We start from the raw sequence: 25,370 nt of genomic DNA on the forward strand, positions 1-25,370 counted from the left end.
ACAGCAAGCATAGCTATTTCTCTGGTGCAGAGCTTCTGATAAGCAGAGGTGGCACATTTTCTTCCAGTTATGTTCACTTGGGCTTGAAGGCACAGGACAGCCTTCACCCTGACAGAGCGGAACACATCTGTCCTTGTGTCCAGTTTTAGGCTGCTGCTATCAGAAAGAGCCCCATAGCACCAGAGATCCCTCAAAGCCAGCCTAGTACAAGGGAATAGTGGAACAGATAATGTCAATTAAGTGACATGGAAATAGAGAAAAACCAAATACTATCAGCAGTGGAAGGAGAAATAAAATGATGTGAAGAAATTGTGAGACAAATGCCTCTGATATCAGTGCCTACTGTCCCCCATGCTGGCCAAGGAAGCTGAAAGGCATTTCTGTATTTGCACAGTCCTTGCCTGTCCATAGATAATCTTACAAACAGCATGGTCCCCAAACCTACTAATGACTTTATCCTGTCATTCAAAAAAAAATCATCATTAAAATTTGTAATATCAAAGATGAGGTTCAGGTCCAGTTGCAAGCCTTCTGCATGCCCATGCTTCTGTTTGCACATAACAGATGTGCTTCTGTTCCACTGGAAGGTTCTACTTTGGATTAGAACTATTTTCTCAACTCTCTCCTCCCCACCCTCTACATTTCTTCTGTAAAAGGAGTCTTGCCCTTCCCCCAACACGAAAAGTAGAATGAGTACTTGTCTGTATGGTTATTTTTGTAGTAGTTATTTTGTAGTTAATGGGAATCTGCAAAAGCGAGACTGTTTAAGATGAATGATAATATATTCTTCTTTTTCACTGGCACAAATAGAATCCATTTGGGAAGAATGCTCTTGAGGCATAACGACGATTTTGAATACCTAAGTAAAATCCAGATGTGCTTAGATACCAACAAGATGTGAAAGAGATTAAAAAATGTTGCCATTAAAAGAGGAATTAGTTACATGAGCATTCTGCAATTTCCTCAAATATCTTGCTCTCCCACATTAAAAGACAGATGCACTGCCTAATTCAAACACAAAAATACGAGGTGTACCTTCATCTAATGGAAGAATAATACTGTTGCATCAAATTGACTGAAATGCAAAGAAATGAAAGAAAAAGGAATGAAAATTATATGAGCTTAATGTGATTTTTCTCTTTTACAGATAAAACAGGATATAAAATAATATCTGTTTAGATAAATAATAGTAATAAAATAGTAAGGCTATGGTGCATGAGAAATTTAAATTACTCTGAAGGAGTAGGTTCTATATTCAGCCTGTCCCTAAACCCTGCTCTTGCAGTATACAAACAGAGGTCACAAATAGTTGTATCTCATGTAATTTCTAATAGCTGGGAGAAGAACTTGCTGTCACTGCAAGAAAGAGTATAAATCTTGCTGCAGTCTGTTGAAGTGGATGCAATTATACTGTACAGGTATTATGCATGGCTCTGCTTGTCCACTGGACAGGGCTGCTTGCATTGCCATGGGAAGGCTGTCAGAAACTGACTAAACACACTGACTTTCTCCTTCCAGTCTTGACTCTGAGAGAGATTGTTTCAAGTACCTTTTACGATTTTTATTATATACTTCAAATTTGGGGTAATCTTTTGGAAAATGATAGATTAAAGGTTGTCTACACTGTCTTGATTGTGTTTGCATTGTGCAAACAGATTCTGATACAGTCTTTATTGAGATGATACTTTATATTTTATTCTTTGCTACAGGGTCTTTGTTCTAGTCCCTCCTTTTTACTGTACTTGGCCTGGCTGTTTCCCCCACAGCTGGGTTTTCAGTTATGTGAGATAGAGAGGGAGAGAGAGAGAAGGAGAGGGGGAGAGAGACAGAGCATGAGCCAGCCTGATGTGGCTTGCCATGGCCACTGCCACTTCTGCACAACCAACTGGAGACCCAAATCAGGGAAAGCCTGGCTTTTCCTGTCAGCCTGTGGTAAACCATGTTCAACACAGAATTCATACTGGAGAAAAAATTAGCTCCCGATTCTGACACACAGATGCAAGGTGAGACTACAATCTAAGTGTGGATATATTTTTATGTGGAAAAGATGAAATCCTATATCCCTGGGACCAGGCTGATCACACCTAGCTTGGGGTTAGGTAGAAGACTTTCTCAGTCTGTGGCAATTTTTCTGGAATAGTTAAATTAAAAAACCCTCTAAAAATTAGAAACATTGTGATTTTGTTTCTTCATAGAATGCTCTTAAGCTCATAATATTTTCAATTTGAATTTTTTTTTAACACCCCTCCAACATTTTTGGAAAAATATTACTTCCAGTTGACTTGAAATGATAAGTATTATGACCTAGCAAAGATGAATTCATTATTCTTGTAGCAAACAAAATGATTAAAGTATCACAATCCTGCTTTCAGGACTGAATGGACTATTGAAACATAGTATTTACAACACTGCACAGCATGAAATAAAAATCCATCCACTCAGCACCTTGGTTAGAGTAGAGTTTTTGACACAAACAATTTCTCAAGTACAATTCTTATTATCCCTATTTCTCTAAACAATTCAGAACTATTTTTCAACTGTGCTAGAAACACTAGAATCTCTTATATAATAGCCAACGGCATCTTTTGATGCAATCAAGTTTGGCCTAAAAAAATACACTCTTGTCTGATATGCAGAAAATAATTGGAACAGGACAGAATAAAGAGATTTAAAAAAAAAATCTACCAAAAAAAGGAAGCTTTTTTGAGCTCTGAGTAATGATGCTGCCATTGTGACCTGCCTGGAAAATGACCAGAGATGATATGAGTGTTTTCGACTTCTCCTATCTGTGTTAGAACAACTCCGTCCCACTAAAATAATACAACCTTCTTAAATGATATTAAAAGTATAAACACAAAATGTGTTTATACATAAAACGTGATCAATATTTTCATACCACGTGTAGCACTGCAGTGTTGCATAAATTTCCTGTGGAATTTGGCAATCTACCCTCAATTCCACTTGTTAAATAAACAAGGTTAAGTACACGCGTGGTTTCTAGTGCCAGTGACAAGGTCTGACAGGAGGCAGTGTCTTTGCTGTGGCTGGGTGTCTTCCTCTTAAATTGCCTGAGGAAAGCCTGCCTGAGCACACCAGGCTGCTGTGTGGCACACAGACCTTTGTGGAGATTTCAGTGGAAGAAAGTCAACCAGAATCCACAAACAAGATGACTACCAAGAGTGCTGGCTGAGGCTCTGCCGCATATCAGGAAAATAATCCTGGTAACACGATAGTGATAGGGGTATGATTAATGCTGCCCACCATATCTAGTGTGTCTTTCACTCAAGAACGATGTTTCTCCACTTCCCCCTTACAAGAAAGCACTGTCAGATTCTCATCATTACCTCAATTTCCTAATTTTCCAGTTTCCCACCTCTTTCTGATGCTGTTTTTGAATCACCCCAGTGCAAAACAACCAATTTTTTTCTGTGCTCTTTCTGCCCTTCACAATGTTACAGGCTTAGCTCTGACAGCTTCTTCAGAACTGATGGGTTTGCAGGATTCAAAGGCATGATTTCAGGCCAACAATCATGAACTGATGATAGCCTTTGCTAATTGAGACTTGTTATTTTGCTTATGTAAAAGTGGAATAGAAGAGATCACAAAGAATAGCAGCATAATCTAAGATGCTGTATGACTGACTTTTAGCCTATGAATAAATTCTCAAGGAACAGCTATCAAGAAAGGGTGTCCAATATTATCTGACTTTTCCCCAGCAGGACTACAGGTGATGCTCAGTGTGGGGTATGCCCAGCCCCTGCCCTGGAGGGATCTCTGCTGAGATAAGAGATTTCGCAATCGCCCAGCAGGACTCCCTGGAAAGGCAACCACTTCTTTGGTCACGGCAAGAAAAGACAGACCCACAGTCCTTTAGGAGACCCTATGCAGATCCTTCGTAACCCATTGGTCCTCACCCATCCCAGATCCTCTGTAACCCATTGGTCTTCACTCATCCCCTGTATCCCTGTAAAAGCAAGCCCTCTGGCCCCTGGGGCTCTCAGAGGGGGTTCTCGTCCCTGGCTTTCCCCTTCGCCGGAGGGGACCCATAATAAAGCTGCCTTTGTGCAGAACCAGCCACACGGGCCTCTCGTCTCTCTCTCTGGTCTGGCTTGGCCTGGAGGCTGCCCTGCAGAGCTGAGCTGGAATCATGAGCTGACAATCACTAAAGAGCTGACAGCCTCTGCAAGGGCCCTCCTGCCAGCTGCTGAGGGAAGACACCGGGCCTCAGGAAGGCGATTCCTTTCGGGACCATCTCCCCGGACCAGTCATCTCTTCCTGGGTCAGAGCCGCTGACCCCAATCACCAGCTGTAACAGCTCAGTACGGCAAAGAAAGTCTCAGTAAATACTACATACAATGATGCTGATTTTAATGCAGAAGAGATTAGTTTAATACAATGAATTGTAATTTACTTCAATTTGGAGCTGAAAAAGAAGGCAATACACCAAAAGGAGTGAAACTGCCAGTGTTTAAAAGATCTGTACTCACATCACTGCTCTCAGACCTTTCTTGCAGAGCGCCTTTCTTCTTTTTCTTAGTACCTTGCCCTCCCCCTCCTGCCTCCTACATGCTCACACATGCATAGAAACACCCACTCTCCAGCCATTTCTAGCATAAAATTACTGTCTTTTCTCCCTGCCTCCCCACAGAACAAAAACAAACTATCTCATCTTCAGCTTCAGCATATCCTAGTCCAGTCAGTTTTCTCCCTGTTCTGCACCCAGGCTCTGGAGATTGGACCCTCTTCTCCCCTCTCCACAAGCCAGTCACCCCCTGAGGCTGATAGCTGAGACCTGGCAAAACACTGAAGCTCCTGTACACAGCCCTCATCTGGGCATGGCAGCAGAGCAGTTTTTAGGGGACCCTGGCTCCACCACCATGGCACCGATTCCCTCTGGTACCCGCTGAAGGAGGAGCTGAGGAGGGGCAAGTAGTGCCCAGGCAGCTCCCACTGCTGCAAACACAGAGCGTTCGGGAGCAGCAGGGCACCTCGAGCTCCACCGCCATCCACCGACTCAGAGACAACATCACTCTTATGTGACTGCCGACGGGAGAATACCTTTGTGGGGCAGAGAGGGAAAAAACTGGAAGAATTTTTCCAGGGGCTTCTCACTTTCCATCAGGATTCACTTCATGCCCGCCTCCTGGTCAGAAAAGTGCTCCTTATGTCATTCAGAAATTTTCATTACAGGTCTTTAAACAAACAAGCCATTTTTTAAATGTCAGAATCATCAATTACAAAGAGGCAGTTGCATAAGTGCTGGAATAAACTTTGCTCTTCTTACAAAGAGCTACGTGAGCAGCTAAACAGGGTCAGATGAGAGGTGCATCTGTGCTAATATCCTGATTCTGGCAACAGACAGTGAAAGATGGTTTTAGAAGTGAACTTCTAATAAAATTGCCTCAAATGTCTCTGTAACTCCCCATTAGTTAAAGGTTTGCAAAGCTCCTCAAATATGATTTATATGCCTGGAAATGTTTTGTCATCTCTAATTTAACTCTGGATAGTTTTACTTCATGCCACACATCAAATTATAAAACTCAGCACCGACAAAAATACTGATCCATGTGCGATTGAGAACAGCTTTTTCTTTTAATATACATTGCTCAGTTGGACTTTGACTGTATTTGGCCTTAATACCTCAAGCTGCACTCCATTAGGCTTCTCTTCACTAACATTTTTAGCAGCTATGATGGGAGTTGCTAACTTCAATAATTACTGGACTTCACTAAGTTTTAAAATGACTATTTCTCCTTTTGGATGGGGAAATTCAGGTACATAGATGTAAACAAATTTGTTCAAGCAAAATGTCTGCTAACTTTCAACAAAGATATTTCCCATTCTAAATATACAGAAGAAATTTTATCTTAAAATTAATTACTTAATTTATTCTTAAAGTCCTGAAAAGTTTAAAATTTGTTCTCAATGGTTAAAGCAAAAAAATGAGGGGAATTTCTGAACTCTCAGATTTTAATATAGATACAGATTGTATTTGGTTGCACAAATCTATTAATTTTTTAATACAAAATGAAAATGAAAATCCGAAACTCAGATAAATACTTTTTGTTTTGATAATTAAATTGTATAATAAAGCCCTATATGCCAAACCAAAAGAAAATTCAATGTGGCATGGCTGATGATATTGAAAAGTACAGTTCTAGATTATTTTCATCATGCAGTATTAAATTCTCACTTTCCCTGTCATCTCTTTATATAGTGAGAACCTCCTTCTGACTTCATACATCATTCTTCTTAAGAAACAAGATGTCATTATTTATTGAATGAAATAGTACATGAGAAGACGATGACTATTACTTTCAATGTATATTTTTGTCTGTTCATACAAATAGCCAAATCATGTGAGACAGATTAATCTGATAGAAGAAAAGTAATTTCTGCAACTGCAGCATTTTTGGCAGCCACTGAGTTCAGCACACACTGCTTACTCAAGGTGCAACTTGCAAAACTTACAAAAACTGTCCTAATAAATACCAGGCTTATGATAATATATTTATCATCTCCTGGTCTATGTAAAATGTCCTAGTGGCAGAATCTGCAGATTTTGCATGATGAAGTTCATACTGAAGAATGAATTTATGGGCTTCCTAGAACCTGTCATACACAAGTGTTTATGACAACATGAACACTAAAATTGCATAAAGGTGTATTAGGAGGTGATAGTGGACAGAATAAATAATTTAACGTTTTTTGCCTTTGTATTTTGCATACTGAAATAAGTATGACATAGTTTTAGTATCCTTCCCTATGCTTTTGGTCTTTGTGTCCATTTTTTCCATGAAGTCAGACCTTGAACTAAAAAGAATGCAAGACTGCAAATACTTGAGTAATTTGTGTCCAAATAGCCTCTTTGCTTTTTCACCTTTACTCTTTCACATTTTACTTTACCATATTTCTTGATTTCTGTATGATCTCATTTTCTGCTAAACATATAGCACCTTTGAGCAACAGAAGGTCTCCACTCACTCTTTTTATAAAAGAGACTGAGGCTCATGCCTTAGGTTAAACAGGTTGTGTATGTCATGTGTTTATGTTTTGTGTTGCATTTGTCCATAAGAGACAGGATTTTTGTATTATCATAGATCGTATTTCCATTATGCCCTCCCTTCCCATTAAATTACTTCACCGTTGGTTCCTGGGTTAAACAAAAACATAACTGCAGGGAGAATCAGGTCAAAGCTGAAACATCTGGATAAAAGACAGTAAGTGCTGTACATGTGGAATCTAGCATGGCTGGACAGAGCTCAGCCATCTCTAACCAAGTATCTTCAGCTTTCTATAGTTGGTGCTGGAAGAGTTGCTCTAATGCCTTAAATACTAGAAAAAACTTATCACATATAAGCAGACCTGTTCACATACTCTCTTCTGCAGAGGATTATGTGGCTTATGGTTACATAATCCAGAATTTCACCTATTTACGTGTCCAGTATTTTACTGTTTCAAGTAGCAAGCACACGTTGTCACTCTTGGGACTGATAAACATAGATCAAAACATAGTGTCAAATGTGAACTTCTTTCAAAATGAAATAAGTGCCATAAACCAAGTGTATTACGAGTTGTCTCCTGTGTATAAATATGGATTTTATCAAAGCAAAATGAAAGATTGGTGTTCTTTTCAGATTCTCCTGCATTTCTGTGTAATATGTGGACTTGAAAAAAATGAGCGACTCACTTCAAAATGACTTTTGAAGAAAATTCACCACAGGAAAGAAAACAAATTACATGTATAATATTCAATCCTAATATTGGCATATTCTTTATGGTACCAATAATATACGAAGCAAAATATTGTAAGCGCTAGAGATGAAAATGAATTTATAATCCCCAGTATTTGGTTGAACTCAATCATCAGACTTCTTATAATGTTGTTGTCTGAATAGTTACACGAGAAAGAATTAAGCCTATTAATTTTAAAAGGGTTTCTGTTGCTTCTTTTAAGTATTCATAAAACCACAAATATTAGTTTTGAATTAGGCCAGGGGAAACAAATACTCTTAAAACTGTCAGAAAAGGATTATTATTACAGTAATTAATCAATCTCTAATAGATGATAAGGAAAACCAATGGGGTCTATTAACACACTCCTTGTTGAAGGAGGAATGAGGTTGTTGAAGGAGGTGTCTAATGTCATTTGAAAGAGCCTTTGGCATTTGAGATATATGTGACCTGCAGGTAGCACACAGGACTTTCACAAGAGAGTGCTGCCTGGAAAGGCAGGAGGAGGCCAAGTGGGATCCCTGGAACCTTTAATGGCACTGGACACCTATGTTTATGCAGCTGAACTGCCCCCACTTATTGGTAGTCTCAGAAACCTCCTGGAGGAAACATTTTCCTCCCTATTGCCACCCTTCTTGTGGATATATCTTCCTTACTGTCTTGCTTTGAACCACCTTGAGTTAAGGTACTAAGCCTAAAACTTGAGATAGAAGATTCCCAAACTTTCTACATTATGGCAGACTTTAGGCCTAAACCTCAAGATACGGAGTCAGAGACCACAGAGCTCCATTTTTGCTAACAATGCAAGCCCAGAATCATCTCATGAAGTGAGACAGTGCGTGATGTGGAGAGAATTTCCCAAGAATTTTTAAAAAAATTGTTCCTGTGACTTAAACAACACACTGTCCATTTTCAGAAGCATTTTGAAGTCCAGCTTAGATGCTCTGCTACAATTGCTCTTTCAGTTTGCATAAATAATTTTAATTGAAGACTTCAAGGGAATAGACAAATGACAGGGCTAAAAAGAATCAAAAGCTCTCTTCATATCTGGAGGAATGTCTGTTTGTAGGCAGTACTTAACAATGCTCAGTAGCTCGGAGAGGCAGCACAGACTCAAGCTCTATCGGGCAGAGCAGATACCGACGTGGATTTTTTGCAACTCAGAGAGAACACAAGGGTATGGATTTCACACCAGCCAACTAAAAAATCTGACAAGGTACACACAAAGACCCCAGGTATAGACAGTAATAGTGTGTGGTATACAAAATATGGATACTTTTTTTAGTCTAGGCTCATCTCTGTCCTGGCTAGCATTCAATGAATACCTCACAATATAGTGAGTATCAAAAGAAGGAAAATATGAAGGAAACATTAAAATAAGAACCTCATGGAGACTAAAATTCAGTAACTTTGTGACAAAAGTAGACACCTTTCCTAGTCCTTTGGTTAACATAAGGAGAAATTTACAGATATTACTGTGACTGCTGTACCAACTTATGTGAAAGCCATAGAAATATAAAAAATATAATGGAAAATCAATCTTAGAAAAAAGTAGCACAAACACAAAAAATTTCTAGCAACCTAAGTACTACCTCCTGATCTTTCTAATTACATGCAGAACTCAATGAATTGCCTGCCTTAAAATATGAAAAAAAGGGGAATTGAAAAAGAATCTCTTAATTGCTATTAATATTCCTAAGAGGCAAGTATTATGTTTACTGTCACCATCACACATTTAAAACCACAAGTCATATCCATTTCCACAGTGAAAGTGAGTCTTAATATATGATATCAAATAAATAATAAGACTGGCATTTTTTTTCTTTTCTTCATGTTTGAAACCCCTTAAATATAATGTGGTCATGCTTCAGCACTTTCCTCTGTGACAGGGGAATAGAAGATTTATCCTGTAAAATTTAAGATTCACATTTAGTCCCCTTTAAAGAACAAACAATTAATTAACAGTTTTGCTTTAAAGAATTCTGGTTACATAGAGACTCAGGTTAAAATTGTGAGGACCAGCAATACTGATAGATTGTTAAAACAGGGCTAATTTTAACTACACCTCTTGAATGGTTTTGGCATTAGTTATATGATGCACAAGTTTTTATGGTGAGAAATATAAAATATAAAGTTAAATGGGATGCTGTGTGCTACAAAAAGGGGAAGAAAAAGGTTATATCTGTTTGTTCTAGCTATGAATTAGCTGGGCATCTATTAACTCCATCCTCATGTCTGGTGTAAAAACCAAAGCACTCACATTGTGGTTCCAGAAAATCTCCTCTGTGGCTCCTCTCAATCTCCTTGACTTAAAAAACCAAATTAAATTGTGAAATGAAAGAAGACTGGTACTGAAAAACCAGGCTGAGGTTTTAACAAATAGTTACTCTTCGCATGTCTCACAAACAAGAAAATGTAACCAGCACCACTGGTGGAAGGAACTGTAGATTTTGGTTGTATCTGATGCAAATATAGTACTTCTGCTGTGCTTTGCACCATTTCATCATCTGCCTGGAGGATGCTGGAATACAAGCAGTAAATATAACACAAATTCACACTGACTGGCCTAACGTGGGTGGGAGAAATCACTCTCTCTGATGCCTGAAGTAATTTGTGTTATTGCTGTTAGTTACTTTCCAAACAGTTAATTTTTGTTCTCTGAACTCCATGGGATGATTAGCAACATATGGAGACAGAGAGAGATGTGCAGTCTCAGCTAGACTAAAACATCAGATAAAACATCCTAGCTTCCAAATAAAGCAGGGGTAGTAAGGGAAGCTGATAACACAAGCTGGTTTTGTATGTTCTGCTCTGCTCTCACAGTCCTGTCTCACCTGGAACCAGCTTGCAGCTGCAAGACTGACATTTCATGAGGCCTTGGTGCATATTAATGGAGTGTTTTAGCCTGGGGAGGCATAACAGCAATGAAAAGATAGTGCTTCCTCAGCAGCCCAACTAGTAGCCCAGCTTCTCATGTTCCTAACACCATGCCTTAACTTTGGGAGGCCAGTTTTCCTAGAGCCACTGGATAAGGAGGTATCAGGCAGGTGAGATAACTAAATTTCAGCCAGCTTGTGGTACTGTGGAAATCAAGCCCTACACGTATGTGACAGGCTCCTGGTCAGTGTGCCTCTTGAGATGGCAACTGTGGCAAACAGTTGGCTACCAAGGGCAGAGAATGTTGTAAAAGAGATTATCAGTTGGGTTTTGACTGACAGTACATCAGAAGGACATGACAGGTTTGAAAAAGAGCATGTGGTGTGTGGTCTTGATACTTGGAGTAATGTTCTGAAAGTATTAATATTTCCAGATGACTGCCAAAACATAGATTTTAATTTTAACATATTTGCTTCTTTGGACTGAAGGCATTCTTTGTGCATACATAGTTCATCTCTTCTGTTGCTCAAACTAGACAGCTTTTATCTCAGCTGATCTCACATTAGATGAGATGATGGTTTGTTCACATGATCTGACAATGGATAAATGGAACAGAATTGAGGATCTCTTTGAACTTGTAAAAATACATCCTTTGCAGATATCCCCAATTCCTTCTGTCTTGAGTACTCCACTTTTTATAAAGGTTGTAAGATATTAGCCTTACTGTGAAAAAAGTATGCATTAATGAAACTAGATAATTATTGCCTAAGCCTAGTGACATTGTAGGGTCAACCACCTGATAATGGCTTTGGGTTTGCTCTTACTCACTTAAATAATAACATTTAAGTCTTTGTAGATCAACAAGTGTGGTTTCTCCAATTTGCTTACATTTAAAGTAACTTCAACTTCTTGAAAAATTCATCATATGCAGAAGATTGTTATGGTCTTGACAGTACATCCACAGACAGCAGCAAGGCCATGGGTCACTCCTTCCAGCATTTCTATCAGCTCATTCCCTTTGGAGATCTCTAAGGTGCAGTAGAAATTCTGAGTGGTAGATGTGGGACCAATCCCTAGCTTTTGTCTCTAGGCTTCATCCTATCACAGTCATACAAAAGTAATAGATGTCTGTTTATATGGTAGGTGTAGACGCCTGTATTGTAGACAAGTATATTTGTTAGCTGAAACTTATCTTTATGAATTTCCATCTCTAAAATAGATCAATCAATATAGAAAAACTACCATTCCCGAGAGAACAACATCTAAAAAAGCCCAATTCTGCATTGTTTACAGATGATTTAGCATCTTAAAGCTGGCCAAGTATATGCTTGGCAGATGAAATGAAAAAATATGTTTCCCCTTTCTTGATTCACACTGTTGAGCTATGACATTTCACCACAGATTTATGTTTCTGGAAAGTTCAACCTGCAATGGCCAAAGATACTCATCATCCAGAAGGGTCATCACCAGACTCCAAGAACCACTTGAGCACCATGTCTTTGAACTGTTCCCTGGAAACTTTCAGCAAAGGAAATGAAGCTTGCTGAAATGTGGAGAGTGAGAATCTTTCCCTGAGCATGATTATGTGGGAGTGTTTCAGTTTATACAGTCCATTGAATAACCTTGAGAATCGTAGGAGAGTTTTTGCCTTTGCAGCTTGAGCTTTTATCTAACTCAGCCACAGGCCTAAATCTTTGTTTGCCTTAGAACAGCAGTCAGTCAAAATCAGTCACTGTACAAAAATCTTTTCATGTAGATGCAGTCTTTTACCAGTGATGTTCACTCAGCATTTTAATGGAATGCAGGGGCCTCTTAAATATAGACAGTATTCTATCAGCTGCATGAGGCTTCAGACAAGACAAAGCAAAGTAACCTCCCAGAAAAGAATGTGGTATCAGCTCCTAGGCTGTCCTGAGGTGGACAGAGATGCTGTGGAGTGTAATGTTCATATACAGAAGCTTGATTGAGCTCCAAATGCTAAAACATGTCCTAGAAAGGCATTTTCAGGATTATTAACAGCCATTAGAGCACAGATGCTAGATTTACATGAGGGCATAATAGCCCTACAAATTCCGAAACATCTGGCAAATAGGATCAGGAATGTAATTTTGCTTGTTTTTGACTCATCCACTGAGATGTGGTTCCTCTGAGTCTGCTTGTGAGGTTTATTGTGGGTCTAGGACAAATATAAATACCCCTTAGTGCCCATCACTGAGCACCAAGTGGTGCTGATAGATTGTCAGGACCTCAGATATCTCTTGTTGCATCTCAGTGCACTCGGTTTGCCTCACTGCTTTGTTTCACAGCAATGCCAGGTCACTGTCAGGCAGCTGCTTCTGTGTTCCCAGTGGCTTCCAGGCTTTCAGCAGTGTTCCTCAGGGGTCAGTACTGGGACAGGCACCATTAAACATCTTTGTTGGTGATTTGGACACAGGGATTGAGTGTACCCTCAAGAAGCTTGCCAGTGACACCAAGCTGTGTGGTCACATGCTGGAGTTCCACCTGGTTTAGTGGAAGGTAGACCTGTTTCTGGTATGGGAGGTGGGACTGGATGATCTTGAGGCCCTTTCCAACCCAAACCATTCTATGGCTCTATGTTCCAAAGGATGAAATCCAAAATTGCTCCATTTTGAAACCTTCAGGTCAAACTACTTTGTGTAGTAGAGTGACAATGTCTTACACAGACTCACTCTTTGAACACCATTTGTACCTGACCCCTACATTAGATTTTGGGTGGAGAAATAAACCAAAGCTACAATGGTAGTTTTCTGTGAGCTTATTTCTTTAACAATTAGCTTGAAGTACAGCTTTGGTGTCTTCAGCTTGCGGCCAAAGATTAGGTAAGATAAAAGAGATGGTGCCTTTTCTTCCTTTTCCCCCCAAATCTAATGCAGGTCTGAAGCATGAAGATTTCGATAACCACTAGGCCAAAACCACCTTGCAGCCTTGCAAGGGACAGGGTCCAGAATTATATTAGAGCTGGGAGCACCACTGCCTGTGGTTATCCCTTACACTCAGGTTGTTCACAGATCATTGTCACTACCCTCAGAATTTCTACTATGATGCCCTATTGCCACAATATGATGTTTCGATCACTAATCAAAGCTTCCCATGACTCTGATCATATCTGGAGTGCACATAAATTGAACAACACACAGTTTGTATCAAAAGAATAAATAAAATCAAATTTAAAAGCTCTATTCATTATCCAATGATGCCTACTTAACAAACAAAAAGAAACTTATGTAATTTCAAGTAGTTTTCAAATGTAAGATTTTAACAGCTTTATGAACAAAAAGCTATTGATAGAACCTGGGAGACTTTCATACCTTCCGTTGATTATATTGTAAAATAGCTGAATAGCGAGAGAAATTCTAATTCAGGAAATGTGAAAAAGATTTGATATCAGAAAATACAAGCACTTTGTTGAACAGTGCTTTTATAAACATGCTGACCTTAAATATATTTTTTCAGTTTACCATTACCATATTTAGAAATTACTTTATCATAGAAACCATGTTAGATGCCACAATCCTTAGTCTGAGATTCTCCAATTACTTTACATCAGAATCTGTCACTCTTCTTAAAAATGAAGACATTTGAGGCCAAAATTTGCTCTGAGATCTAATTTTGTATGTTTGGGGTCACATAAGTATAGAGTGATTATATATTTGAATGTACATTTCTGCTTTGCATTGCTAATGTAGTTGAATTAATTACCTGAGGATAAAACCAATGCTATTTCTGTGCATTTTAAAGCACATTTTTCTTACATGTTCTCATCACAATCCATGACTACAATAATGACCATAAACAGTACTATGAAACCCATGTTCAATTTCAGCATAAAAATTCAAGTAAGTTTCGAGGATACCCTGTTTTCCAGAGGAAAGAACTCCATATGACCAAGTTCACTAATAACCAGCCCACACTCCAGAGGGCTTATCAAGTAACTGTATTTGAGTGCTTAATCTGAGAATGCTAAACCATGACAAATAAGGAAAAGCTCTCATGCCATGTATTAGATAGTATGAAAATATTAGGGAAAAATGAAGTTTATGTCACTGAAATCTTTTGAACTTCAGGAAGTCTGTTATATCCTTTGTTCACTTAGTCACCTAATTTAATAAATTTTGCCTTTGGTAACTAAATTGCATTAAGTTAAAATGGCAACAAGAACTGAGAATTAAAAAGCTATTAGACTAATGTATTTTATAAAATCAGTGCCAAAAATCTATATTCTACTTCTTTCTTACGTTTTACTTCTTCATGTAAATTTTCTGTTTATCTATTTGGCATTAGAAACATCATGCCGGGTATAACATAAATTTCAAGCAAATTCTGTTTTTTTTTGTTTTTTTTTTTTTTTTAAATAATACTTTTCACAACCTTCACACTTCCTACTTGCAGAGTTCTGGAGAGTCCTACAAAATAAACTAGAATTCAGGGTGATTTATTCTGACATATGGACATGACTAGGATAAAAAAGTTGACAACAATAAAAGAAGGATGAAATGAAATTTCCAGAAAAATCACTTCAGACTATTCCACTTGCATCATGCGTGCCTGTGTGAGTTTGTGTCTGCTCCCTGTACTGTAACACACTAAAAGGATCCTTCTCTCCTGCTGTTATCCATCCACAATGATTAGTTGTCAAAGTTTAGAATATCTTCACAGTGACTCTGGCCACTATGAACTTGGTTTTCTGCAAAGGCAACAAAAATCTCAAACTACCGTCTTTCTTTCAATGTCTTGGTGAGAAATGGAAGGATAAACTATGCACGCCTCATTACCAATGTGCAGCATGATTTATTATCTGAAGAACAAGGACTGAGGGGAAGAGATGGTACAGAGTAACAGGGCTGCTCAAACACAGGAACACAGTACTTCAGTCCCTACTAACCAGCTGCACCTGTGGAAAGCCCAACCAGACCTAAAGAACAAAAATCAGACAACAATAGAATGGTTTGTGTTGAAAGGGGCTTTCAAGGTCATCTACTACCCTTGCCACCCACTAGACCAGGTTGCTCAGGGCCCTGTCCAACCTGGCCTTCAACATTTCCAGGGATGGGGCATCCACAACTTCTTGGCAAAAGTCTTCACCATGAGAGTGGTGAAACGCTGGGACAGGAGTCCATGTGGAGGCTGTGGAATCTGTGTCATGAAATTTTCTCAAGACCTTGAGAAACCTGATCCAATCACAAAGTTAGTGCTGTTTTAAGCAGGGAGTTAGTGATTGAAGGTCCCTGCCAACTGCAATAGTTCTATTATTTTCTCATTTTCTTTTCCTAAGGAAGGTGACAGCTGCTTGGAAACTGAATTAATCTTCCTTCAAAAGAGTTTCATCCATACATAGACCTGATGTGACCTTTCAGACAGTGGTTTGCAATCTTTATCAATCTGTGAACATGAAAATGCTTGCAGTGGTGGTCCAGATCTTCAGAGCAGCTTTAAAGCTCTTCAGAGAAGTTTCTTTTATTTCATGAATTTTCACAGATTCTTTATTAATAGGACAAAAATGCCTATGTGTCCATATGCCACACTGAAAACTCTTGTGATGGTTCTAATGAGAACAGTATTGGATCAGACTCAACTGATTATTTTGCAAAACCATCCTTTCTAAAGAAATAAATTTGCACTTAGTAGTCTGTGTTCTCTCTCTCTCTTTTCTTTCCACGCAGACTTCCCTCAAGTAAAAACAGCTTATAAACTGTATCCCATCTTTACCTAGGAAAATGCAGAGATCTTTCCTCCCTTAAAATATTGGGAAATGGGAAAAATAAGCTACTTGGCATTTATTAGAAAGAAAAGTTACAAGAAAGTTTTACCAAGAAACTTACCTTTTCTACATATTAACACAGAAAGTCAAATGGAAAATGTATGCATTCACAGAGAGAGTGAGACTCAGAAATCTATTTCTCATTCTATTTCTTATATAAAAGAACAGAGGAACCTTCATAATTACCTGTTTCCATTTTCCCATCTTGTGCTGCAGGCCCATCAGGAATTACACTCTTCACCTGAAGAAACTCATCCGGTTCGTCCCCACCAATGATGGTAAATCCAAAACCCATGTTGCTTTTCTTAAGAGTTGTGCTGAGGAAAGTCCCCTTCAGCTGTGATGCATCACGAGTGAAGAGTGGTTTTTCTACATCAGTCAACACAAACAAGAAAGACAAAAGTTCTGATCTAGTCATAACACAGCAGAGACATCAGATAACAATACTGACTGCAACCAAGTGACAGTGTATCAAAGACAAGAAAATAAAGAGTGCAGGCATTCCAGGAAAAAATATTTGTGAGTTCTTGTACTAATACAAAGCTTAAAACATATTTCTTATCTATGGCAGATCAGCCATAAATGAAGAGATATAAATATCCTTTGATATTAGAAATCCATTTAGAAGTGGATATTGTGTGGCTAAAATAATTACAACAATAAAACTGATCTGTGAGGTAATTTAAAAACCTCTTTCCTAACCTATAAATTCAGCTTTGTCTACCAAGTAATACGTCCTTCATAATTTCCCTCCCAACCACAATGAGGAAAATATCCCCTCTGAGTATCTCATTGCATTTGTTACCAAGAAGGGCTAAATATTAGGTGAGCTTTCCTCTCCAAACACACGGGCTTTAGACATCCAACAAGTGACACACATGGACTGCAGTGCAAGCTTTGTGTCCCCTCCTTGCGTGCCTCGGGGTGCAGTGTGGGTGCTGGTGGCTCCCCATGCTTCTCTCCTGTGCCGCATTCGGTGAGGGGGGCTGGGGAAGGTGCGGAGTTTGTGACCCCAGCCGGTCCCAGGGCGGTGGGGCTGGCGGCAGCGGGGACGTACCATAGAGCGCGCGTGCCCCGGCGGGGTCGCGCCGGCCCTGCGACAGGTCATTCACGCTATGGCACCTCTTGGGAGCAGGGCGCAGGCGGGCAAATTTGGGTCTAGGTAAGGTTGATGAGGAGCTTTCTACTGTTACAAAGGAGAACAAGCCTCATTCTCTGACTGTAACCTTACATTAAAATTAATTTGTCTATACCAGTACTGTTTGCTCTTTTACAGCTCATTTTGAGCGCTTTAGTTTTTATGTTACCAAATGGCTGCATTCTTGTAAACTCCTGTAACACTGTGCTTGAGGCTTTTAACTTAATTGATACTTGCTAGATGAGCTAGCTTAGAAACATACCAAACATCAATTAAGAGTAATTTAGAGAAAGTACAATTAAGTATTTCAGTATTGCCAACCTCGGGTGCTCAAGAGAGAGTCATACATTCTCAGGAACAGAATTTATGATTTTATTGAGAAAATTACTTTGGGAGTCTTATTGTGCTTTCAGTTTCTCAGCCTTTAGGAAATACTAGATTCAACTTTTCTGTTTTTTCTCTGCACCTCTGAAGGTTTTAGTTGGCTCATCAGTCCTGCAACTAATGGAATCTGGACATCTTAAGGGAGAAAATTGCTAAGATACAGGTGATAACCTTTCGAGAATTGGCAACACTACTCTTTTAATCAGCCTATGACAAAATCATTGTCACATAAACAGAAGAGCAGGATCTTTCATCTTAACTAAGATAGCTGACATAGTACTGTACCTCGGAAACCTTGGGCCTGCATAGGCTTTGTTCCAAGTTCTGCGTTGGGCATGTTATGCTGCTGTAGCTTCCTTTTTGCTTCTAGGACAGGGTTTTCAAATTGAGTTCTTCTATTTATGTGGCTGGAAAAAATTTGGTTTTGATTAAAAACCGGGTTCAGTTGGGTAAAATGATAATTTTCACAGTAGGGTGCTGTATGTGGCTAATGCATGTGTGGTTAGAGAGCGAAACCATGATGGACCCCCAATGGGCCTGAGTGTGTCCCTTACATTTCACAGAATTTCATTGGGGATGAGAATATACAACCAGTGCCCTGTGTAATGAACAGCAGTGAGCATCATCCTATCACTTCAATACACTCTGCTACAGACAAATGCTTTTGATCCATGGGACTGCAAATTCAACAGCAGCACTGCTGAAACATGCTACAGCAACAGCTTTTCATGTCTTCAGCATGACAACTGTTCTGTGTATGATTCAAAGGATCTCAACCATTTTTGTGCATTATAATCAATTGGTTGTAAGCAAAATTATTCAATCACTTGACACACTTACAGAAGAAGAAAAGCCTAGAACACAGAGTGCTTTTATGATGGTAACTTAGAAATAAATCTAACATAGGTAATAAATTGAAGATTATTCATTTTTAATACTGTGGTGCGTATCTGCTCAGCTGCACAGAAAAATCAGATGCAGAAACTAAGTTAGATTAGAACTACATAGATCATATATGAAACACAAGAAAAGTTAGTATACACATTTTTTCTTGATGATTTACATTTCCTACTACAGCTCATTAAGTACATCTCTGTCATTACACCACTATTTTTCTGCATTGTGTTTAGAACTATGATGTTTAGTACATACTGTCACCATATCCTTGATTTTAATTCTTTAAAGCACACATCTTATCAGTCACTGAGCAATCTTACAGTCTTGTCCTGGGATAAGTTTTGCATGTTTTCTGAAGGAGGCAAAAGTAGTAGGCTGCACGGAACAAATCTGCAAGATGATCACAACAGAATCACAACAAAGAGAAGGGGCTTGTGCTTCAAACACTGTTCTGGGGAAACAAATACATATGTGCAGAAGGGAAGGCTTATGTCACTCCTTATTTGTTGTCACTGGGCTACTATCTACTGAGGTCTTCTCAAAATCCAATCCCAATCATGGGCTTTAAGCACTTGGACAGGTGACCTGGGAACTTTCAAAACTCCAAGATCCTAAAAGGGTCTCTCTTTTTTTACACTGAAATGACCTTTTATGCCACATTAAGCACCTTTCAGGTCCTTTGAGATTCTGATCCTACCACCGCTTCAAACAAATTAAGTGTAATTGCCATTAGGAAGGGAGGTAGAAGAAATGCAGCAAGTCCTGTGGGAGTGCAATACACTTGCAAAATAGGATTTAGTGGCTAGTGTTAATGAAATGAAAAGACTTTCAGTCATGTAAAAGAATATTTGATTTAATGAGATGAAGTAAATGTGATAAATCCTGAAGGTGATACTTTGTTCACATGACTGTAACTCATTCAAGTGGCTGTTAACATTCTCATACTCTAAAATTTTGATTAATAGTTTTCAGTAAATTTTGGTCTATGTTGCAGACAAAGTTCCTCTCATTTCTTTCCTTCTTCAGATAGGCTGTTTAAGATTGTAGGCACTACTTTCCTAGACTTTTGCTTTCTGTTATTTCTAGTAATTGTTAGGGTCTTCAGCACCTTATTCTACTGCAAACCTAGAAACTTATGATGAAAGGAAGAAAAGCTTTACAAGTTAAAAATGGAGAAAGCAAGACTTACATGCATTAAATAAGGTAATAATGAACTACTAACATAAGCATGAAAAAAGTAATTATGTGATGTGCTTATCATATGACGTATTTCCATATTGTACAGGAAATACTGCTTTTGCCTTTAAACAAGACAGTGATGAAACTGAAATACTACATGAAGTTCTGAGCACCCATGATCAAATGAAATGAATCTATGTGAAAGGTTTTACAGGAAGACCAGTGAAATAGAATCTTCTGTTATAGAAGATCAAAGGAGTTTTAGCTTTTTATTCAAGCAGAATTAATTCTGATATATAATTGCTTCTATGAATATATTTGGAAGTAAATACTAGAATGTATTAAAGATGCCAGGATTTCAGACTTCAGTTCTGTAGGCTTCTCACAGGAGAAGCCTGAAGTTAGAAAACAGCTCCCAGTAGGAGATATGGAGTACAATATCTAGCTTGTTTTATGTTAGCATTTCATAAGGTCAAAACTAGGGTTGTTACACAGTGGGTTAATTGCTTCAACAGAGGGATCATCTCTTACTTTAGGGGCTCTAAAGTATCCTGTCCTGTTCTCCAGCTGCCCTCCACAAGAGCTTAGGTTTCTCATGGCTCTTTTTGCCACATCATGCAGATGTAATGGATATCCAAGATTACACTCCAGCTCTTTATTCAGTGCTTAGTTCCATGTTATAATTGCAGGGCACATCTCAGAGCTGCAGGAGGGCCCTTGCAGGCCTAGGTTTCAACTTATATGTAGTTCTGTGATATAAAAGAAGTTGGGATTTTAGCTAATATCAGATGGGCTCATGGCTCAAGAAAGATTAATTACTGTGGTACTGACATCACAGCTAGAATCTGTTTTCTACTGCCTACCTACAGTTTCTAGGCAGAGTTTAAGTTGTGGTTTGGTGCATTTACACAGAAATGTCTTTGATAACAAGTATCTTGAAAATGACATTTTGTCCTATCAGATCAGATAGGAAGACTGAAAGAGGTACTTGAAGCACCTCATGTTGTTGGTGCAACTTTAATAATTCTAAGCTCCAACTTATATCCATCTTTTGACTGTTTTATGGTAGTGTGCAGTCTCAAAAGCACAATGTGAAATTTCCAACTAATTTAAAAAAACCTGCATTAAATATTGTGTCCAAGATGAGTCAAAGAAAAGAAAATTATACTGGTAATCAGTCATTTTTATCAGTCAGTAATACTATACTATGCTCCTAGACTGATGATACTGAAACACATCTCTTTTATGCAATTTTAAGTGCTATACAGCTTCATGGCTAAATCAGAAAATGTGTTCCTGATGAGTTTACTTGAGAAAGAAGTTATTAAGCTAAGTAATTCTCTTTAAAGGACATTCTAGCTTTTCATCTAGCTACTTCAACAGCATACAAAATATGTATTACTAGACTCGGCCTTCATAAGACAAGCCAAATGAGAGTTTTAGAGATGGTTACAAATAAGTGCTTTTGTGGTTAAAACAGATTTTGGATGGCAACCAAAATGTATTGCTCATTTCCCATAGGCTCTAATTCAGTGAACAATTCTAACTTAAATTTTCTTCCTTTATTTTATACGATATATATTAAATCTAAAAGCCTAATCCAAAGACTAATCCAACAACTTTCTTCTAGTGCCGTTGTGTCTGTGCACAGAAGGAGTGGCTGGTGCTGCTGGCCCCTGTTAGCTCACTGTGTCTTAACCGGAGACAAACCCTCAGAGACAGGATGTGCTTTTGGGCTGCATTTACCTGTGAAGTCAAACTACTGTCTCTGTGTGATGAAGAGGTACCACCACCACCAGCCAGCCTATAAGACACAGACACAGTTCCACCCTCTCATCAGTCAGTGGGGCCAGGCTAAGTTGTTTTTATGATAAGCTTCAGGTTCGATGCACTTAAGACAACTGCAGCACATCCTTAGGAGATGTGTGGGCTGTAGTGCCTAATTTGTAGATTTTACTTGATGGTCAAGGTACTGAGCTCTGACACAATGGTAGCAGGTCAGAGCATGTGCACCAGTAGAAGGAGTTTAATCTATCTGCTTTTCTTAGCTACTTTAATATATGGGGTGGGGGGTTTTTTCAGTTTTTCCTATAGCTTTTGAAATTGTTGCCTATTACCCAACAAAGTAATTCTGGGGATCAGGATGCCTATAAAATGGATATTCTAATGCATAACATATTAGTGCCTATCTACTGTTTCTATTCACATTTTTCAGTTGATAACACTTTATAATGACAAAAAGACCTGAGATAACTTTTTCTATTTGAGTAGTAACAGATTGTTGTCAGAAGTTGTAAGTCAAGGAGGTACATTTTTCCAGAGTAAATGCCTGTATGGCTAATTTAGCTGTTCTATTAAAGAGCCCATGCCTGGAAATTGAGCTCTGTGTTGTACTTAATCATCCCTAAAGAGGGAAACAATTTTTTGGCAATTAGAATCCCGAAAGACCCAGCGCACTCTAATGACTATTTTCTCTCCACAGCCCTGCACAGCTCAGTGCTGTTAGTTCTTAGTTTACAGATTAAGACCAGATTGCATGAAAGTTAACAAACATATTAGCAAACACTTCTCATTTATGTCAAACATCTACACATTACAAATGAAGTCTGGACCTGCATAACAAAGCAAATGAAAATTATAATAATATCTCACACCTACATTAATGCATGATTAAGAGAGGTAGTTATATTGGAGACCTTTTTTTTTAACAGAATTTGCAAATACATTGTGATTAGTCTTTATCAACTCGACTAGCAAGAGTTTTAAGTTTCTTTGTTTTGGTTTGTTTTCTTTTTTAGCTTTTTCTCTGGTCTCAGAATATTTGAGCTGAACATGGCTGCTCCTTGTAAGGTGAAATGGAGCCTGTCTGCCTCATTGCTCATCCTTACATACTTCCCATGGCATAGAAGTATCTCAGTGAGCAGAGCACAAGCCCTTCTTTCATGAGGATTTTGTAGGCCTGCATGTAAACTTGGACTGGACCTGAATGTGTGGAAGTTTGGTTTGTAATCTTGCTTTTCATAATTTACCTACTTTTATGACATAATTAACAGAGTTTATTGTAATCTGATTATATCTAGTTAAAAATGAACTCATCTGTTGAATACTGGTAATAAAAAAGCTGTGACTGTTATATATTTTAGCAGGCAAAAATGGAAAGCAATCTTTGTTTCAAACTTATTGAGCTCAGACAGCAAATTAAACTACAGCTGCATTTTACTGGCTATAAAATTCCATGTGAATTTAGCAGGGCTGCAGTTTCAATGCCATACCATGAGCATCCATTCCACTTCTAAAAACCTCTGAGACTGCAGTAGTTTTGATGTATCTGTCCACGAATCTTATCTGTGGTAGGATTAATAAATTTCACACTAACAGCCTCAAAATATGTAATTGCACAATAACATCTGGGCCTGGTGCCTTGTGTCTGTTTACCTGTGGTTGGACACAAAATGCAGGTAAATACTTGTTCCTTTTCTGACTCTGCAGTGGAGTGTGAACCTTGCTGGTGCCAGAATGCCTTGGGCTGCACTAACAACCAAGCGGAGTCTCAGTAAGAGATTAATGCACAGAAATTGCACAGCACCTGTTACACCCCAAAATACACTAAAAACCACTGGGAGAGAAGCCTCACTTACACCCAGCAGCTGCATAATTGCATGTGCAGAAATCTTTGTGGGGGGGTTAAGTACAAAATGATATGAGAACTGCAGCCTCTATCTACCTGGGGACATCATAAAAGAACTCAGGCATTACAAGGGGGAGTAATTTAATGGTATTAGTAGGGACTTCAAAACTTATCTTTTTGGTTGAATCTGGACTGACTAAGGTGACTTGAGCTGAGCAGCAAAGTAGATGGGGCTGCTGGCTCTTTCACCTGAGGGCAGGAAGCAAGCTGGTGACAAGGAAGAAGAGCAGGTGCTCTGGCATTTGGAGAATGGGACAGAAGGAGTCAGCAGAGCAGTGACCAAACACCACTTTCAGTTGTTTGTTTGCTTTGTAGAAGGCTGAGGAACATGCATGGGCATCCACAAGCTGCTGCTGTGGCAGCAGGTAAGAAAGGGGCATCTTATGTCTTCTAGACCTCCAGAAATCAGATGAATTTTTGATCTCCCTGCACACCTGAACCCTGGCATGCTAACAGCAGCATATCCTGAAATGTGGAAAAGCTGCATCCCCAATGCCTGTCCAGGGCAATCCTGCAGTCAGTGTGTTGGTATGGATTCAAGAGACCAAATTAATAATATTACACACAAAGGAAATTTTCTATTTTCTATGAAACAACTAGATGAATATACTGCTTGAGTGTCAGGGTTTGAAACTGACATTTTAGGTCAGGGGCCATATTCTCTAAAGATCTCTCTTGTTTAATAAAAGGCACAAATGGATAGTTGTTTCTCAACCTTTCAAGTGCTGTCTGCACAGTGACAGGAGTGGTTTTCTCTCTTCTCTCCTGCATACTGTCTGTAGAGAGCAGAGTGAGAACTGACTCCTGAACAAGTACCACAATCTGAATTTAGATTTACTTTGCATAAGTCTCATTCACTGTGCTAAATTAAAAAGCAGAGGAACTCATCTCTCAGATTTACTTATTTTATGCACAAAGTGACCAGGTTCTACCATTACTTCAAACAAAAGCATTTTGTTGGCCTTTGCACAGAGGAATAAGGTGTCTTTTTTTTTTTTTCTTGTTTCATGACTAAAATATAATCTGAAGAAAATGAAAGCAAGGATTGTCCTTTGAAAATAGAATTTATATTCTTTTCAGCTGCATTTTTAAATACAAGATAAACCACAACATCCCTAAAATTTTATATGCAGCCTATAAGCAACTTGACTTCTGGTGCAAACAGTATAAACACCTGATTTGCAGCAACTGAGGACTCTCCAGAAAAGGATCTTAACTGAGCTAAAATGAGTATGCTTTGCTCTATTCATTGATTAACAAGATTTATATCTTGCTGGATATTCAAAGCTTACATAGAAAATGCAACATCTATTTAATGAATATGTTCTTTGTACAAGTATCAGCTGGAATGGTACCGTGAAACCAGACCCTGCATAAAGAGAGTGACTGAATGCCTGAGTCACTGATTGGGACACTTTGAATGTATCTGGATACATTAGCTGCATTCATGACTGAGAATTCCTGGTATACCCCTAGTTTAACATGTCAAGTAATTGTACCCATTCCTTGCCAGGCTGAGCATTGCAGAAGGTGCTAGTATTAGTTTATGACATATTAATAGGAACTTAATATTGAACTTGGGAACTTACTCAACATAATAAGTGCCATAAATGGGATCATCAATTTTCTCCCAGCCATATGGAAGCTCTGAAAAACAAAGAGTTATCTCTCTCAGTAAATGCATTACAGAATGC

At 38.7% G+C, this 25,370-nt stretch overlaps 1 protein-coding gene across 2 annotated transcripts in view; it reads right to left on the bottom strand.

Moving 5' to 3' along the window:
• MAGI2 (membrane associated guanylate kinase, WW and PDZ domain containing 2) overlaps positions 1-25,370 on the bottom strand; it is a gene marked incomplete at both ends in the record, with an annotated part of 715,368 nt that overhangs the window by 131,807 nt on the left and 558,191 nt on the right. The window contains 4 exons of one of the 2 annotated variants that reach the window (XM_082279815.1): positions 16,577-16,759; positions 17,448-17,576; positions 18,198-18,319; positions 25,266-25,323. In XM_082279815.1, the coding sequence (XP_082135941.1) occupies positions 16,577-16,759; positions 17,448-17,576; positions 18,198-18,319; positions 25,266-25,323 (492 nt within the window). The remainder of the gene's footprint in view (positions 1-16,576; positions 16,760-17,447; positions 17,577-18,197; positions 18,320-25,265; positions 25,324-25,370) is intronic. The other variant, XM_082279816.1, reaches the window with a different exon arrangement.

This window comes from Coloeus monedula (genome assembly GCF_965178545.1).
Source record: "Coloeus monedula genome assembly, chromosome: 4".
Taxonomy (NCBI): domain Eukaryota; kingdom Metazoa; phylum Chordata; class Aves; order Passeriformes; family Corvidae; genus Coloeus; species Coloeus monedula.